The sequence below is a fragment of the Panthera leo genome, chromosome D1 (genome assembly GCF_018350215.1).
Source record: "Panthera leo isolate Ple1 chromosome D1, P.leo_Ple1_pat1.1, whole genome shotgun sequence".
Lineage (NCBI taxonomy): Eukaryota > Metazoa > Chordata > Mammalia > Carnivora > Felidae > Panthera > Panthera leo.
Genome location: NC_056688.1, coordinates 67,014,936 through 67,032,638, shown reverse-complemented (window position 1 = coordinate 67,032,638; position 17,703 = coordinate 67,014,936). Strand labels below are relative to the sequence as shown.

Sequence of the window (17,703 nt, the reverse complement as noted above, 5' to 3'; positions counted from 1 at the left end):
GCAGTGAGCCTGGCTGCTGTGAGCACTGGTGGATACCCTCCCTTCCTCTGGCGTGCATTCAGCACCTGCAGCACCAGTGTGCCCATGCTCGGGAGCTGGCAGCCTGGGCCACCGCACAGGGCTCCTGCATGCCTGTGCCTTGCCTGAGCTGGATGGTGGACTGATGGGGATTCGGGGAGGGGAAAACAGGAGGCTATGCAGCGCCCCCACCCTCTGCAGGTAGATGCTGTCAGGTATCGGAAGAGGGCTTGGAGAGGCCTAGGGCTCACTCGCCTTGACCATCCGAGCAAAGTACTCTCCTCCCAGGTAGTTTTCAGTTTTCAAATATAGGTCGCGCAGCTCACTGGCCCCCACAGGGTTGTATTTGGAGTTGAACTTGTCAAAGCGATGGAATGTCTGCCGGCCCTGGAGAGAGGAGACCACCAGACAGATCACCACATTGTTCTGTAGCCACCATACACATTTCTCTCTCCAGGCCTTTACAAGGGGGTCTTATGTGCAGCCATGCTGATGGCTATCTTCTATGTCAGCTCTTGCATGAAATCTTGGAAAGTCCTGGGGCCATGATGTGTCTCCTCACTCAGTCAGCCCCAGGGTCCTGTACTGAGGCCCTCTGTGAAGGATCAAGGCATCTTGTGCTCCAAGAAACCACAGCTAGGAGCAACACTGGCTGAGTGAGCAGAAAACACCAGACTACTAACCAATCAGTAATAAAGGGTGTCTATTACTGCCTTGACTTCATCAGGCACTTTCTCCACATTACTTTATTCAGTGTTTTATTTGTTTTACTAAGATTTTTTTATTGTGGTAAAATATATATAACACAAAACTTATCATCTTAACCGTTTTTTAAGTGTGCAGTTAAACACTCTATCTTGTAAAACTAAAACTTTATACCCATTAAACAATAACTCCCCATGACCCCTTCCTCCTGGTTGCCCCTGGTAACCACCCCTCTCTCTCTATGAATTTGCCTATTCCACGTACCTCATATGAATAAATCATATACCCACTGTCCTTTTGTGTCTGGCTTTTCTGACTTAGCATGTTTTCGAGGTTCACCCATGTTGTAGCAGGTATCAGTACTTCATTCCTTTTTAGGACTGCAGAATATTCCATTGTGTGTATCTACCACATCTTGTTTATCCATTCATCTACTGATGGACACTTGGGTCATTTCCACCTACTGGTTGTTGTGAATAGTGCTGCTATATAAGCTCTGGTGTGCAAGTATCTGTTTTAGTCCCTGCTTTCAATTCTTCTGGGTATATTCCTGGAAGTGGAATTGCTGGAATATAATAGTAATTCTGCATTTAACTTTTTGAGGAAACTCCACACTGTCTTCTATAGCAGCTGCACCATCATTTAGAATTTTAATAACTTCGTAATATCAACAAGGCACATGGCATTCACCATTTCATAAACAAGGAAATGAAAGCTTAAGTGACCTGCTTAAGGGCACCCAACTCCTAACTGGCAGAAGGAGAATTAGAAGGGGGACCTGTCTGACTCCAAGTCACACTCTTTTTTCCGACCGCATGGCCCTGCTATTCCCTGAGGCCAAACTACCTCTTATATCTCCTATGGCTAGAAGAGAAAGAGCTGCTTACACCGCCAGCCTCTCTCCAGGCACAACCATGGCTTCCTTCCAGCAGGTTGAGTCCCCAACCAGGATGGCTTGAGGCACTAGGGCAGAACCTCACTCACCGCATGGACATCCAGTGAATCGACAGTGAGATCATATGGGTCCATGTGCAGGCTGTCGAACACCTGCCGCAGGGTGATCTTCCGGCCCCGCTTCTCGGCCACAGTCCTGTCAGGCTCTGTCTTGTACGTGTGCTTGATAAAGCGCAGCAAGTGCTTCTGGTTCATGCAGGCAGCTGCGTGGATGTGTGTGTCCACCTGCAACATGGTGCCCACAAGCCATGAGCCAGGCTACCTCCCCCGGCCACAAGAATTGGGGTGTCCAACCCTCAAAGTGGATGGCAAAACCTCAGTATCCATGGCCCTACCAATGCCTGAATCTACACCCCTCCCCCCAGTTTCTCCTCTAGGCTTTGAAACTGGTCCTCCCTCTAGTTTTGCTGCTCAATTCACCTCATTATAGCATCCAGAGATCTTTTTAAAATGTGTCTGGCCATTCCCCAGCTAACAAAACCATCAATGGCCCCCAAGTCTCCAAGATAAAGCTCAAACTCCTTAGCCTGGGATTCAAGGCTTACTTCCACCCTTAATTCCCACCTTACCACTGCCTGCTCTATGCTCCAGCCATGACATACCACTTACAGGTACCCGAGGCATTGTGCTATTCTGCACCACATCACTTTGCCCATGTGTCTCCTCTGCCTGGCATGTCTTCCTTCCTCCTCACCAATCTCATCCACCTACAGGGAATTTCTAACAACCTCCTCCTCCTGGAAGCCAATCCTGATCCCCTCAGCACACTGACCAGTTTTTCCCTTGCCCGACCAGGAAAGCTAGCATGGACACTCCCATTAGTGTACATGTCTCTGCTGTTCACTCTACAAATTCCCCATCTACTCTGTCACTAGACTGGAAGCACAGTCCTCAAGGACAGACACCTCATCTTATGCATCTAAGTCTCCAGTGCCCACCCAGAGCCTAATATGATGCATTTGTTGAGTCAATGGATGGATGGATGAACAAATGATGATATCCACATCCTCAAATAACCCTAAGGGCCCGTCAAATGCCCCACAAGGTACCATTCTTCCCACTGACTTCTCTTGGAATATTCCCATCAGCCACCAGCCCTGAGGAAACAGAGACCTGGCTAATCCAGGGGATGGCTGAAGTCACAGTGGGCATCCTAATGCCCCTTGCACGAGCCCAAGGGGCCTCAGGGAGGTCCCCAGGGAGAGAGGCAGCAGTCTCATGGGCTCTGCAGTTACTGCTGTAGCCGGCTGGGTACTCTGCCAGGGCCAGGATGAGGAGGCGGCTGACCTCTGGCCAGGGAATGCTGTCCACAGCTGGCCAGGCATCTCCAAGTCAGGCCAAACCAGACATTTGATCTGTTGAATCTCTGTGAATATTGTCTGAGCCAGCCCATGTCACTGACAGCATCACTGACTCATCCGGGCCCTTCTTGCCATTAATCTTGCCACTTCCAACCAGAAAGACCACTAGACATCAAAGAAATAAAACAATTCAAAGCACCAAAAGCTAAAACATCGCCCAAAGCACACTGTAAAGGCTCAGTCACCTCAGGGATAGGCTGGGCTCATGTGGGATGCACAAGAGGTCAGCCTGGCTTAGCTCAGCAGGACGCAGCTAGACTCCACTACCTCAGCATGACAGAGCACATTCTGGGCTTTCTGCTTGTGTCCTCTAGCATACCAATGACACACTGCAGGGGGTGCAGTCTGTCCTTATCCCCACGAGTCACAAGATGAAGGAAGAAAACAACTGGACAATCCAGGAAGCATCCAATCCAAACTTTGGAATGTCCAAGGTGATTATTTTAGAAACAAGTAAAAGAGCCTGTCATTGGATGTCAGTGTTTTCAATTCACGAGGAGACACCAGCATGTTCCTTGTTTTCACCTAAGATCCAGGTGTAAGCAAACAGTACAGTTTACACACAGGGCTGGCCAACACTGGCCATTTCCACATGCATATCAGACATCACTAATTGATTGCAGCATTGAGGACTAATCTTACCCAACTCCTAAGCAGTAAACACACTCGGCCCTGGTTCTTAACTCTGAGCAAACAACAAATGTCTCAGTTACACAGTCTTGCTGGTTGGGCCCCGTGGTGTCATGACACATGACCTGTTGTGATGTTGCAGATACTTTCACAAACACCACCCACACAGACCCAATGGCCACGCACAGCTTCTGCCTCAGAGCACAGCCCTGGTTTGCCCTCACAACACTGATAGCTACCCTAGAAATATGGAGGCCACCCTCCCAGGCCACCCTGGGTTTCAGAAAGCCGGTTCTCTCACAGAAGAGGTTTCCAAGGTAAGATAGAGCAGTCAGCACCCAGGAGGCAGGGAGGGGCAAGCAGAGGCCTGACTTGGAGCAGATCTGGGCCCATGTTTATGGACTGCTGTGGTGCCAGAAAACAGGCCACTGCATTACGGCACAGGGGTTAAGGCCATCTCTATCCAGAGAGCACGTTTAGCCTCAGACTGAGAGGGGGACCCCTAGGGTTAGGTAACCACGGCCCCCTCCAGGACCTCTTCCACATCACAGCCAGAGAGCAGCTGGTTGGCTCAGGAGCACCCATTGGGGCCCTACCTCAGAAGCAGTGTCCCAGCCAGTAAAATCACCAAGGACACCTTAGCCCCAGGCAGCAGGAAGTAGGCCCAGAGCACTCATGTGGAGGGTAGAACTGCACTGGGCTGGGCAAGAAGCTTCCTCAGACACCCATCTGGGTACGTGTAGTGCATTTAGGCAGGGCTGAGAGGGGCTGGCATGGTGCCTGAGCATCTACCTGTCTGAGCACCTGAGGCTCTTAGAGAAGGAGCAAATAGTGCTCAAAGGTAAGGGTACCAGGTAGGTGATTTCTCACATATGCTGTCACCTCTACCTGGAACCCCCTGAGACACTTCCATAAGCCTCACAGCTCATGAGCTGAAGTCACCTCTCATTCTCAAGGCTCTTCCTTGAGAAGAGCCTTGGATGGATGGTCCCATCCAAGGGGAGTCCATGCCAGACCACAAGAAGTGACCTTAGAACCCCCTAGAGGAGGCCCCCAGGGATGGGAACTCACTTAACAGAAGTGACCTTGGGACCTCTCTGGAGGCCTTCCAACCATCACAGCTGAGTGTTCCCAATCAGGTCAGGGAGGCCTGAGCTCCACAGAGGAGCCACATCCTCCCTGTACCCCCAGTCAAGGTTCCCTTATCAAAGCTTGCCCCAGAGAGGGGCAGTCCTCAGGGGTCACATCTAGGACAGAGGCCCCTATGGAGACGAGGACCCCACTGTGACTCAGCTCAGGTTTGGCCATGAGGCAAAGCCTAATCCCCACCCTTCCCCTATGAGCTCCTGTCCCAGAATACTACCATGCCCCCTCCCCCTTCCCAGCTTCCTCTGTGAACCCCAGGGGCCCTGCATGGTCCAGAACCTCATACACCTCTGCCAACACACTCTCCCCACAGCCCAGCACCACGCTCTCCCCCAGCACCTGAGCGCCTGTCACACCACACCACCTGCTGTTGTGGCATACACTGGTCGTAGTCTCTTCTCTCATAGCACCCTCTCCCTCTTGGTCTTTGCATATGCTGTGCCCTCTGCCTAGAACGCCATCCCTTTCATTCCTTTGCCCCCCACCCCACCCCCCTCCAGGCTGACTCCTACTCACTCTTTAAGTCAGCTCAGTTCTGGCCTCTTCCTGAAAGCCACCCCTGCCACAACACCACACTGAGAGGACTAGGCTAGGAACTTCTTGGGGATGGGCAGCGACTGCTGCTCAACATCAAACACCCCGTGCTTAGCACTGATATTCATGAATGGAAGAAAGTGGAAAAGCTGGAATCCATGATCATTTAACATACACACCTGCCCCAGCTGCAGCCCCTGCAGGCCACAGGAACCTGAGCCCAGGCTAAGCCTCCCCCTCCACCCTAGGGGAGTGGCAGAGACAGGAGCACATCAGATCTTTTCCATAAATACACCTGATCCAGAAGGAAGCAAAACCACAAACTCCCAAGCCCAAAGAGTTCATAACAGCCTTTTCTCTCTGTGATGAATGTAATACATCCTCTACCTTAAAAGTAGCCTGACCTCAAGTCTTATGACAATTAACAGACCATACCCCATTTTCTAAGGAAGAGGGCACATTCCAAGAGATACATGATATGGACAGATTTCCACCTAGAATCATACCCAGCATGATCTGAGGCATGGCCTGAGAGAAGGAAGGCAACTCACCAGTCTTCCTTCTGCATGTACACATCACACTCCTCTGGCCAAGGAAGACCACACAGGGGTCCAGCCCCAGACTCACCCAGGGTATCCCAGTGGTTTGGAAAGGGGACTGGGAGGGGTGGCTCTCAACAGTGGCCCACTGACGCACCTTTCTCACATTATAGAAGTCTCGGTGAGGGTTACTCTTCAACTCTTTGAACTCAGACATTTCATTTAACATCTCATGAAGACTGAACTTGGATTCCAGAAAGTTTAGTCGCCGGTGACAGTATGTTTTCCTGCAAGTGGGGAGAAACCACAGTTGAGGAGAAGTGGCATCGAGCTCTCCAGTTTGGAGACCTCCAGTGGCTGTGGGGACCAACCCTCAGGTGCAAGGTCAGGATGCAGCAGGGAGGGATGTGGTGGTCCCAGCTTTCTGCAGACCCAGCTGACCTGTGTAACCACCTCCACATATTCCACGAAATGAGCAGAGAGTCAGTTCAGGGCAGTGGAAAGCTGACTTTGCAAACTCACACAGGTGCTCTGACTTCTAGCTTTATGTGCTTAAGTAATTCATCCCAAGCCTCTGTTTCCCATGAGCAACTACAGAGATGGCAATGCCCAGGACTGAACTGGCGGTTAAATTGGCTCATGTGTGTGAAGGGCCTAACTCTGAGCCGAGCGGATGCTCAATAAAAGTCTCCCTCCTCACCCCTTCCTTCCTTCCTTATGTCTTCCCATTGATCCTCAGCCACCTTTACTTCTTTAAAGAGTTTCACTTCTCCCCAGAAGATCAGGAGTACAGTCAAACTATAAGGCAAGACCTGCCTACCTTTGGCATAGAGAGGAAGCATCCTGTAATCTAATGACATTCCCCAAACCCCAAGACCTGAAGACCCTTCAACTCTAAGGTCTCAAGACAAGCAGAGGATGTTTTGTATCATGGGCAGATTAGGAATGTAGGGATGTTTAGTAGCACAGAAATTTCTGCATGGACTGATGCTCCCACCAGCCAGCAAAGGCCCCCAGGGGTGGGAACTCACTGCTCCTGGCCAACCACCAGCCCACAACCAACCCAGGGGTTTGGCCATGTGCCTGTGCTCAAGCCACACGGAAACTTCAACCACAAGTCACGCCACCCTACTTCCTTGTGGCCCCCAAATAAACAGCAGCTCTCATGGCATGCAATCACTCGGACGTTCTTAAGGACCAGCTGTCGACCCTGGAACGTCACCATGTCAGCCGAGGCAAGCCCCAGAGCGGCACAGAGGATGCATGAAGAGTCTGAGTCACGAGGGATTTCAAAAGCCATCTCCACCCAATCCTTTCCCCAGCAGGTCTCACCTGGATAGCCTCCTGGACAGGACAGCTACTGTTTACATACCTCCCGGAACAGCCAGGGTCCTCCCCCTCCCCCCCTCCCAAGGCTCCCCCTCAAAGTTCCTCCTCACAAGGCAGAGGCAAGCCTGCTGGGAACTGCCTTTCCCCCCTCCCAGATCTGTCCTCAGATCAGTGAGGACAGAGAACTACTCTGCCCACCCCCCAGGGGCCCACTCCCTCTCTTGGGAACTGGCATCACACCATTCCCAGAAAAAACCTAAAGGCAGTGCAAGAGAGGTCCCTCGGCAATGACCAGCACCCTTTCCCTCCCCCAGCTTTCCAGTCCTGGCTGGACAGTCACAGCACAGGGGTCCAGCCACTTGAGGGTTCAGGGACCGGCCCTCCTCTGCTGATGAGCTGCAGTGCTCACCAAGGAGGGAGGGGCCCAATGCAGGGAGATAGATGACTGACCGCCTGACAGGTTAGCTCAGCCAAGCCCATGAGCATCCTGGAGGTCATGGCACAAAGTCCCCAGGCTCCCTGCACTCTCCCCTCCAGAAACATGGGAAACCCAATGCCTGTGGCAACAGCCTTCACCTCTCCCCTACCACCTGTGGTAATGCCCTGGGCACTATCTCCACAAGGCCACTGCCCTGCCTGGGGAGAGAGAGCAGCTGCTCTCAGGTACACAGGTGGCCACCAGCAAACAGAAGCTCCACATCTAGGATGCAGAAGGGACAGGTAGTACCACTCTAAGAACATGCCAGCCTATGATGGAAAATCATTGCAGGAACCCACAAAGCACTGGGGAAGGGGACAAGTACTCTCTTTCTGGTATGACTGAAGTGCAGGCAAGCCCAGAGTTAAAGGGTGAGCTGACCTTTCTCAGCCCCTTCCTACAGAACAACCCCCATGCAAAGAGAGGCAGACCCGGGGAAAGCTGGCTTACGTGGGACCATCCGTGATAAGAGCCAAGATGTGGCTCATGTCCACTGTGTAGGTCTCCAGGTCGGGGTAGGGTAGGCTGTGGGGCTCCTGGCGCTCCAGCATCTTCTTATTATCATACACGAAGAGGATGCCCCCCTGCATGCAGACCAGGTAGCCCAGGTTTGGGGGAGCATCATCCAGACAGTAAGGGTCTTCCTGGGGTGGAGGGGGAGGGTGGAAGTCTGCAAAACAGGATTGAGTGATGGTAAAGTGCCCTTGACCTCTTGAGCTCACAGGAGCTCAAAAGTCACATTCCTTAGCCCTCTAATAAGGGATATCCCCATCATCTTATCTAAAACCTAACCACCCCACCCACCCCCACCTACCCTGACATCATATATCTCCTTCTCTGCTTTATTTTGTTTCCTTAGCATTTGCCACTATGTAAAATAATATCACTTACTTATCCTAGGTAGTATATGTTTGGTTTGTTTACTACTGTATCCCCATTTCCTAGAACAGACCCTGGCACATGGCTAGCACTTCATTAAATATTTTTAATTTAACTGAAATGAACCCCAGCCTCCTGGGCATGACAGGGATGCCAGGCACATTAAAAAGGGCAGCTGTGTCCTCTCCTAATAAAAGAACAGGCAGCACTTGGGACTGCCCAATGGGAATAATTGTCCCTGTCCTCCCACATCTTCCTGAGCCGAGGGCAGCCAAGAAGCTGCATGGAAAAGCCTCCTCCTCCCCAAAGTGAGCACAGAATAGGCAGCTTATCTCCCACAGAGCAGGGAATGGCAACGACAGAGCTATCTGTCCCCACAGCTGTTAGCCCACAGGAGGCAGAAAACACCTCTTGGCTATTTCCCAGCTATGGGACCGAACAAACCACTTCAGCTCTCTGATCCTGTCTGCTCATCTGAGAATAACACAACCTGCCTTAACAGGCTGTGGTGAAGGCTGCAAAAGTGGGCATAAGAAATGCTTTGTAACAGTAACGCCTAACCCATAAATTAGAGGACATTATTCTCATTACTCTTATAATGAGTATTCCTAACTCTTGATAAGCTCTGTCTCTGGCCAGGGAACGGGTTCTACTAAATAGCAGTAAAACTGGGGGCTTCAACTCTGCACATCAACCAACCCACATAGAGCCCACCTTCTCAGATGCCAGCGAGAGCTAGAGACACTCCCTGGAATCTTCATCAAAGAAAGCAACCAAGGCAGTGTCCCCCACTCAGTGCTCAGAACAGACTGTCCCAGAGCAGGAGTGAGACATCACAGGGGCTGAAGCAGCACAGCCCCAGGCTAGCTCAGGAATCCCTAAAGTGTGCCAGGGGCCTGTGAGATGCAGGCAGGACCAAGGCCTGCAAGAAGCCACAGCCTCTGTCTCACCATGCTCATTTCCAGCCCCCGGGGTACTCTGCTTTGTATACAGTACATATTTGACAGTCATTCCTGTCTGCCCTTGCCCAAACTGGGGCAGATGGCATCAAATTGCCTCAGACAGATAGGGAAATGGGCCCCGAAGTGTTGAGATACACCCAGGGTCCCAGGTAGCAACAGATGTCCAAAGCCCAGGTCTCAGAGCTTCAAGGAAAACCCAGACAGGAGAAGACCTGTCGACAGCAGTTACACCCAGCAGGCAGCCAGGTCCTTGGGCACTGGCAGACCACCAGGCCCTCATCTGATCCCCCACCACCACCTTCACAGATAGTGGTTTCTTGTTGTATTCATTCACGTTACCTAACTTACTGCTCCTATGTCCTTCACAGGCCAGTCTCCACCAGAAACCATCCTCCCATCTCTGACCTCCTCTTCCCCAAACGCTGCAGAACAGGCCCAAGGCATAGGTATTATTCCCATTTTACAGATTGAGAAACTGAGGTCTGGCGAAACACCTTGCCCAAGAACGTGGTGGAGCTGAGACTAGAATGCAGGTGTGTTTGACGTCAAAGCCTACTTTCCCTACCCCCAGAACATGCACTCTGCATCTATCCCCACACTACCCCACCCCACCAGCAATTCAACATTTACTGTCTGATGGTGTTGTGTTAAACACCCAGAATGAGATTGCCTATGTCTCTGGAGGATTCTCTAGCTCAGGGACTATCTTTTGCCTCTCTCTTAACTTCTATAGCTCAGCTCTGCCCAGAGTCGGGTACACAGTGCACACAGAATCAGACATTGGGGAAACCAGCAAACGTGGGTGCAGGAAGCCAATACCAGAGCCTTGCCCTTAAAACACCATGTGGGAGAAATACATCCAGCCAGAACAAAGAGAATACATCTAGCCAGTACCAATTCTTGGGCCGTGCCCCACTTGGGACCCACATGCACCCACCTGGGAGGCCCTCCTCTGGAGGTACACTGTCTACCCTCTGGTCACCCAGGTACCGGGCCGTGGTCCGTGGGAAGCGATGGTAGGCAAGTCTGGCATACTTCTCCCGTATCATCAGGGCCTTGGCTAGGCTTTTGGCAGCCTGCTCATAGTCCTCCACGGTGATCTGCAGAAGGAGGTGTGCAGAGAAGAGTCCGCATCACAGGCCTGAGACCACTGTCCTTAACAAGATCTACTGTAAAGTTGGCTTTCGGCTGGTGGCTGGGAACTTGGGCTTCAGGGGGCATTCCTACCACTGACTCACACGAGCAGCTCACCCAGCCTAAACTGTACAGTTTATGCTCGGTTTATGTCGAACACCTGATTTCCTCAGGGAGTCTGGGAGACAACGTTTTTATTAACCTTAGGTGCTGAGTCTCTAATGAGCTTCCATGATAGACGACACTTCAAACTTGTCATAAATCAATGCTGATGGAATTAAGTACGTTCTGGTGACTCCATGGGGAGAGGAGTCTGGCCTCTCCATACTCCACCCCCTGTACCTTTTCCTGGTGCTGACTTCGCTCTGCATCCATTTGCTGTAATAAATCCTAGTCCTGAGTAAACTGTGTGCTCGGTCCTAGACGTCCTCTTAGTGAATCACTGAGCCCAGGGGTGGTCTTGGGGACCCTTGGCACAGGAGGAGAGTTATGGCTGCCAGAGACTAGGGAAGAGGCAGGTACTCTAGCCTGCACCCCCAAGGCCAGCCCCAAGTCCTGCTGATTAAACCACAAGCCTGCTGTTGCATCCTGAACATGAAGAGGCAAGGCCAGAACATATGTCTGATCAGAGGGTATCATCGCTTTCACGTGAGGGACTCACCTGAGTCCCTCAGAGGGAAAAATAAAAACTCTGCACGCTCTGTCTGCTGCTTTGCTTTGGCTTCTGATTCGTCTGTTAATCATTCAATTCACCCAGGCAACAAGCACTTGTTGACAAGTGTTAGATTTCATTTTGGTCCTTACGGCAACCCATTTTACAAATGGGGAAACCACGGCCCAGAGATGCCCAGAAATTACAAAGTCAAACTTCGGATTCTGATCTGACTGGGTCCCAAAGCCTAAGCATGTTCTGCTTTCCCAGAGCTGTCTCGTACTCAAAGACAGACAAGATAAATTCCCACCTTCCATTGGGCTCATTTACCTCTGTGCGTTTGGCAAGGATGTGTGTGGCAGAAACATGCATGTGTCTGGGGAGACAAGCCACTAACCAGACAGTCGTAACAGGAGGTAAGTGACACAGCAGAGGGAGGTACAAGATGCTGGTGGAGCATGGGGCGCCAGGGTGGGGAGGGTGGCAGGGGTGTTCCCGGAAGTTTTCCTCTCTGCTTTAATTAAAAATCATTTTTAGTTTTGGTGCACCTGGGTGGCTCAGTCGGTTAAGCGTCTGACTCTTGATTTCGGCTCAGGTCATGATCTCATGGTTCATGAGTTCAAGCCCTGCATCAGGCTCTGTGCTGACAGTGTAGAGCCTGCTTGGGATTCTCTCTCTCCCTTTCTCTCTGCCCCCCCACCCCCGACTCACTCTCCTTCACTCTCTCTCAAAATAAATAAACATTAAAATTTTTTTAAATCATTTTTAGTTTTAAAATACTTTAAACATAAAGACAGCACTGAAGATAATATGACAGACACTCATGTGTTTACCTTCCAGAGCTAAACTTTTAATGTTTTTCATTACTGTTCCAGATCTCTTATATACATGAATAAATAAATCACCATAGATATAGCTAAAACTCTACCCTCCTTGTTCCTTCACCCTACTCCAGCCTCAGAGGAAGGAAGTTGGTATATACCTTTTCCATGCATGTTTTTATACTTTCACTAAATGTTGCTCCTCACTTTGGTTAAGAAAGTAACTTCTCCTTTCCTGATTCCAAATGTCCCCATAAGAGTGTGTTAATTCCATTTTACACCTTCCAGTGGATGGCTTCTGAGAGTAGCAGGAATAGGTGAGAAGACACAAACACCTTAGAACCTTAGACAAAAATACGTCCCTGCCAATGACAAAGCCAAACACCTTGCAGAGCCAATGGACTCAGCCTGGCAAGGGGCTCAGGCCATGGCTAGAGAGGGTACTTGGGATTCCAGGGAACGACCAGCCATCGGCCCACTTATAGATACTGCAGGCCCCATGCCGACAGTGGGCCTACTGGGGGCCAAGGTGATCTGCAAGGTCAGCCTGTTTCTCATGGACTCATAGTTCTCTGGGGACCAACCGCCCAGCTCAGGGGCTCTGTGCCAAGAAATCAATGGAAAGAAGCTAGCTACTGAACCAGGCCAACATCCTCCCATTCAGCTGGCTTTCAATCTACTTCAACTCCCCCTTTTCCTGTTCTGCCCACATGTCAGAGGCCAGGTAGACACCAAGGACTCCTAGTCAGGATACTGCTTCTTTGGGGAAGGACTGCATTGTTTCCAATCCAACAAAATTCCCATCTATAAGAACTTAAAGTGTGGTACATCCACACAGTGGAATATTATGCACTTATATATATTTAAAAAAAAAAAGAACAAGGAAGTTCTTTATCTATTGAGATGGCATTATCTCTAAGATGTACCGTAAAGTGAAAAAAGCTAGACTCAGTATAATGTGTAAACTACCATTTGTGTAAAAATAAACAAATTATATGTGCCTAGTTAATTGTAGGTACATAGGTTATTTGTGTGAAAACACACAAGGGTTGCCTCAAACAAATAACATATTTTTTAAAACTACAGGGTAATGTATAAGAAGAGTAGTAGCTACTTTGCTTTCTCAGATATATCATATATTCTAAAACCACTGTTAAAAAGAAGAGAGAACAACAAGGTCAATTGAGGTCAACAGGTAGCTGGTTGAGGGCCAGGGAGATAGAACCAAACTTAACCCTGGCACTAACTGATATTTCTCTTCAAGAAGTAGGGGCATCTGGGTGGCTCAGTCGGTTGAGCATCCTACTTCAGCTCAGGTCATGATCTCTCAGTCCGTGGGTTTGAGCCCCACGTCAGGCTCTGTGCTGACAGCTCAGAGCCTGGAGCCTGCTTCAGATTCTGTCTCCTTCTCTCTGTCCCTCACCTGCTTGTGCTCTGTCTCTCTCTGTCTCTCAAAAATAAATAAACATTAAAAAATTGGAAAAAAAAAAAAAAGAAAGAAGTAAGCAATAAAAATGCATCATCCAACCAGGAAAATCAGCACATTTTTGGTGACTGTGTTAACCGACTTGGTGTAAACCAAGCTTGTTCATTTTCTCCTCAAACCCCCTCTTCCTGGTTGGGAGAGGTTCGCCTGTATTTAAGGATACTGAGCCTAATCACATAGGAGAAGCTGAACAAGCAATAACTGATTTCACGCAAACCTGGACTTCAAGTCCACTCAACACTTGGAAACACTGAGGGGTCTGAGCTAGCATCTTCCTTAGTGGGCTGCAGGGACAGAGAGAAGCATTCTGGACCCAGGGAATGCATGGAACTTGCAGGCCACAGCCACAGCCCACTGTGCTAGCCTGCAACCCTAGGACTCCCTCACAGGGATGAGCAGCACCCTAGACATACCCATACCCCACAACCTCTACTAAGACCCTCCTTCTCTTCAGACTTCTGTGCCTCCTGCCGGCCACCTCCTAGATACCCACAGACGAGACCAGGCTTCAGGGCTGGGCATAGTCCCCAGTGGCCCAGGGGACCCTGGCCTCTGCACAAGGCCATCAGCCTTCATACAACCCCCAGGGGAGTGGGTAGAGAATGGGGAGTGGGAGACACCTTACCCCGGCACAGTAATCTCCACTGATGATGACCCGCTGGAACTCGGGAATGGCATAGGGCCCTGGCGTGGGCTGGAAAGTGGCTCCAGGGAACACAGGGGTAGTGGGAGACAGGACCGGACTGGCTGTCGGGGCGCCCTTCCAATCTTGCTGCGTAGGCATTTGCAGAGACAGGGACTGGGACCGAATCATCTTGAAACTTTTCTTTCTAAAAGCCAAGGACAAGGAAAAGTGGGAAGCATCAGTCACTAATTGGGGCAAGTGATAAAGAGTCTTTGTTATGTACATGGCAGGAGAATTTCCCTCTGATTAATCACTGGTACTGGCCCTACCATTAAGAAGTAGCCAATTATTCGCGCCTGGGTGGCTCAGTCAGTTAAGCTTCTGACCGCAGCTCAGGTCATGATATCGTGGTCCATAAGTTTGAGCCCCGCACTGGGCTCTGTGCTGACAGCTCAGAGCCTGGAGCCTGCTTCAGATTCTGTGTCTCCGTCTATCTCTGCCCCTCCCCGCCCCCTCCCCCCCCCCCCCCCCCCCCCCCCCCCCCCCCGGTCTCTGTCTCTCTCTTTCTCTCTCAAAAATAAACATTTAAAAAATTAAAAAAAAAAGAAGTTGCCAATTATGCCTTCCTCTTGCACACATCTCTCTGCCTGAGGTACAGAACAGCCCTCAGATACCCCTCCCTGTGGTCACTAAGAATGGTTGTGGCCTGTGCAGGGCACACAGAACATTAGAGAAGGCAACTGTCTTGGGAGACAGAGAGCAGACCATACTGCAGGGGTCTAACACCAAGGGCAGGAGTGAGGACCATATTAAGTCACCCAAACTCCGAGTCCCAGCATCTGAGCAGCCTCAGGAAGGACAATGAACAGAGTCACACACACATAACCACCTTGTATTTCAAAGCATCCAAAATTTGGGGCACTGGAGCCAGAAGAGCTCATGATGACTAACTAGTCCCACCTCTTTTTTTCATGAAGGAGTCAGGGGCCCAGAGATGGAAGAGGGCTTGTACAAAGTCACAGGGCAGGGTGGCAGTTAGCCCATAGCCTACCGCCTCTCTGGGAACTTATCCACCCCGTCACCCCCTCTGCTCCTTCCTGTGCCTAATCTGTGCCATCCTGGCTGCTGCTACTGCTGGGCAGGTGCAGATCTGTATCTCTGTTACGAGAAAGAGATCAGTCAGCATCAATCTCAGGTCCCTTTGGTCACTTAGCACCAAAAGATGATTTTACAAACTCTCGGGGAAGTGGGCATAGGTTGGTTTTAAAATGCCACAAGCTCATGCTTATTTACAGTGATTTGTGAACACTCACCACCCCAAGTCCTAGGATCTCCAGGAAGGGAGTTAACCAGTAATGAGGTAAAGCCATGAGCACTCCCCTCTCCTGGGAGGAGTTCTGACTTTAATGACCCCAGGCCCCCAGCATAGCCACCCAGCAGTGCCCAATGCCAGAAACCAGCTGAGGACTCAGCAGGATATCCAAGGCCTACAGTCACCAGTAAAGGCCTCAGTGGCCCACAGACCCACAGAACCCCTCTCTCCTCTAGGTGCCATGATACCTAGAAGGGGTGGAAAAATTGGTTGATCTCCAAACAGGCCTTATGTGTCACCTGGAAGAGGTTACCTTCCTCCTGACACTTGACCCGGTCTCCTTACAGGCCCGTTGCTAATTTTTCAGGAACCACATTTACCTCTTCTGTCTATACACCCAACGCTTGCCATGGCTCTCAGGTCTTTATCTGCCCACTTGTGTTATCACCTCTTTGGGGCAAGGCTGTTTACACCTGGAAAGTAGAGGCAGCCCCTTTTCAAGAGTTTGACTTTGCCCTGACCTTGGGCCTTGCATAACAGATGCACTGAGTTGTTCAGGAAAGGCAGCCTGAACTCCAGGAGCCTACAACCCAGGCTCTCTCCAGCCTGCCATCCATCCTTTCCACAGAGCTAAGCTAAGCAACATGCCCCCAAGGAAGATGTCAACTCATGCCAGTCAATCATTCCTCAAAGGCAGATTTACCTTGACCAATACAGTTCTCACTTTGGCATCTTTTGGTTATTCACACCTACAGGAAGAGCTATTACTTTGGGCTCCCTCTAACATTTTGACCGGTTCAGCTGGGTCCCATAAGACTCTGGCATTTGTGTCATTCACATGCCTGCCAGCTCACTGTTTTGTCTCTTTGCCAACTTCACCCCCATGCTTCAGCCAATGCTGCCTGAGGGCCAGTCTCACCAGGGAGAAGCAAGGTAACATCTAAGGTGAGCAACAGGTAAGAAAGGTAACGGAGCCCAGCATAATCAGGAAACTGGAAGGCTGCCTAAGCCAAGAACCCACCAGGCTTGTCCTAGGAATGTCCATATTCCTCTGCCTCAGTGAGGAAGCCAGTACCCATCAGCAGGTGCCCAAAGAGTTCTTCTTGAAGACATTATGGCTCCTGTCTTGGTCTTCAAGTGAGCGCCAGACTGTCACATGTGAACATCTGTGGGCTAGGAGCTCAGATTTTGCAGGCACAGGGATAGGTTAAACAACAGATGGGGCAACTCCTCAGGGCTTGCTCGCCTTGGGCCAGGGCTTGGAGTAACAAGAGCTAACCATTAAGCTTATATCTCAGAACATTGGAAAAGCTAACTAGAGCCCAAGGAGAGGGCCCTGTATTGTTTCTATTGGGGCACAAAACATATTGCCACAAGCTTGGTGGCTTAAAAACCACACCCATTTATTGGCTCACAGTTCTGTAGGTGAGAAGTCTGGGTAGGCTTGGCTGGGCTCTATGCTCCAGGTATCAAAAGGCCAAAATCAAGATGCTGGCTTCACTGAGCTCTTATCTGGAGACTCTGGGAAAAAATCCATTTCCATGCTCATCCAGGCTGTTGGCGGAATCCAGTTCCACATGGCCATAAGACTAAGGTTCCTGTTCCTGGTTGGCTACTGGGCAGGGGTTGCTCTCTGATTCTTGCACACAGCCCCCTCCATCTTCAAAGCCAGGCATAGCTGCCTCTGTGCTCCAAACCTCTCTGACTTCCCTTCTCCTACCAGCCAGAGAGAGCCCCCTACTCTTTATATGTATGTCATTAGATCAAGTCCACCTCTGTAGCCTCCTTATCTTCAAGTCTGCTACTGTGCTACATATGACAGTATAATCGCTGAGTGATGTCTCATCATATCAGAAAGTCTGGAGATTAGGGAGGGCCATCTTTGGGGAGGGCATTTTAGAAATTCTGTCTACTGTAGGCGCATATCTAGTATCCATTCTATTCAACCAAGGCTCAGCCAACAAAGGTGGAAAGCAGCAACTGAGTGACTGAATATGTGCATGTGTCCACACACCTGTCTTTCTTTCCCTCTCAAGGCTGTCTGAAGCCCCGCATGTGTAACAGCAATAAAAGAAGTTGTCTTTTAATAAGCTTAAAGTAAGCTTTATCTGGATTATAGAACAAGGGAGTGTCCTAGC

General features: G+C 50.3%; 1 protein-coding gene across 3 annotated transcripts in view; it reads right to left on the bottom strand.

Annotated features, from left to right (window-relative positions):
* Positions 1-17,703, bottom strand: part of AMPD3 (adenosine monophosphate deaminase 3) — a 46,916-nt gene that overhangs the window by 12,546 nt on the left and 16,667 nt on the right. For all 3 annotated transcript variants that reach the window (XM_042906912.1, XM_042906913.1, XM_042906911.1), the window contains exons 3-8: positions 14,254-14,458; positions 10,473-10,635; positions 8,145-8,364; positions 6,045-6,174; positions 1,708-1,902; positions 274-405 (exon numbers count right to left, since the gene is read on the bottom strand). In XM_042906912.1, the coding sequence (XP_042762846.1) occupies positions 274-405; positions 1,708-1,902; positions 6,045-6,174; positions 8,145-8,364; positions 10,473-10,635; positions 14,254-14,458 (1,045 nt within the window). The remainder of the gene's footprint in view (positions 1-273; positions 406-1,707; positions 1,903-6,044; positions 6,175-8,144; positions 8,365-10,472; positions 10,636-14,253; positions 14,459-17,703) is intronic.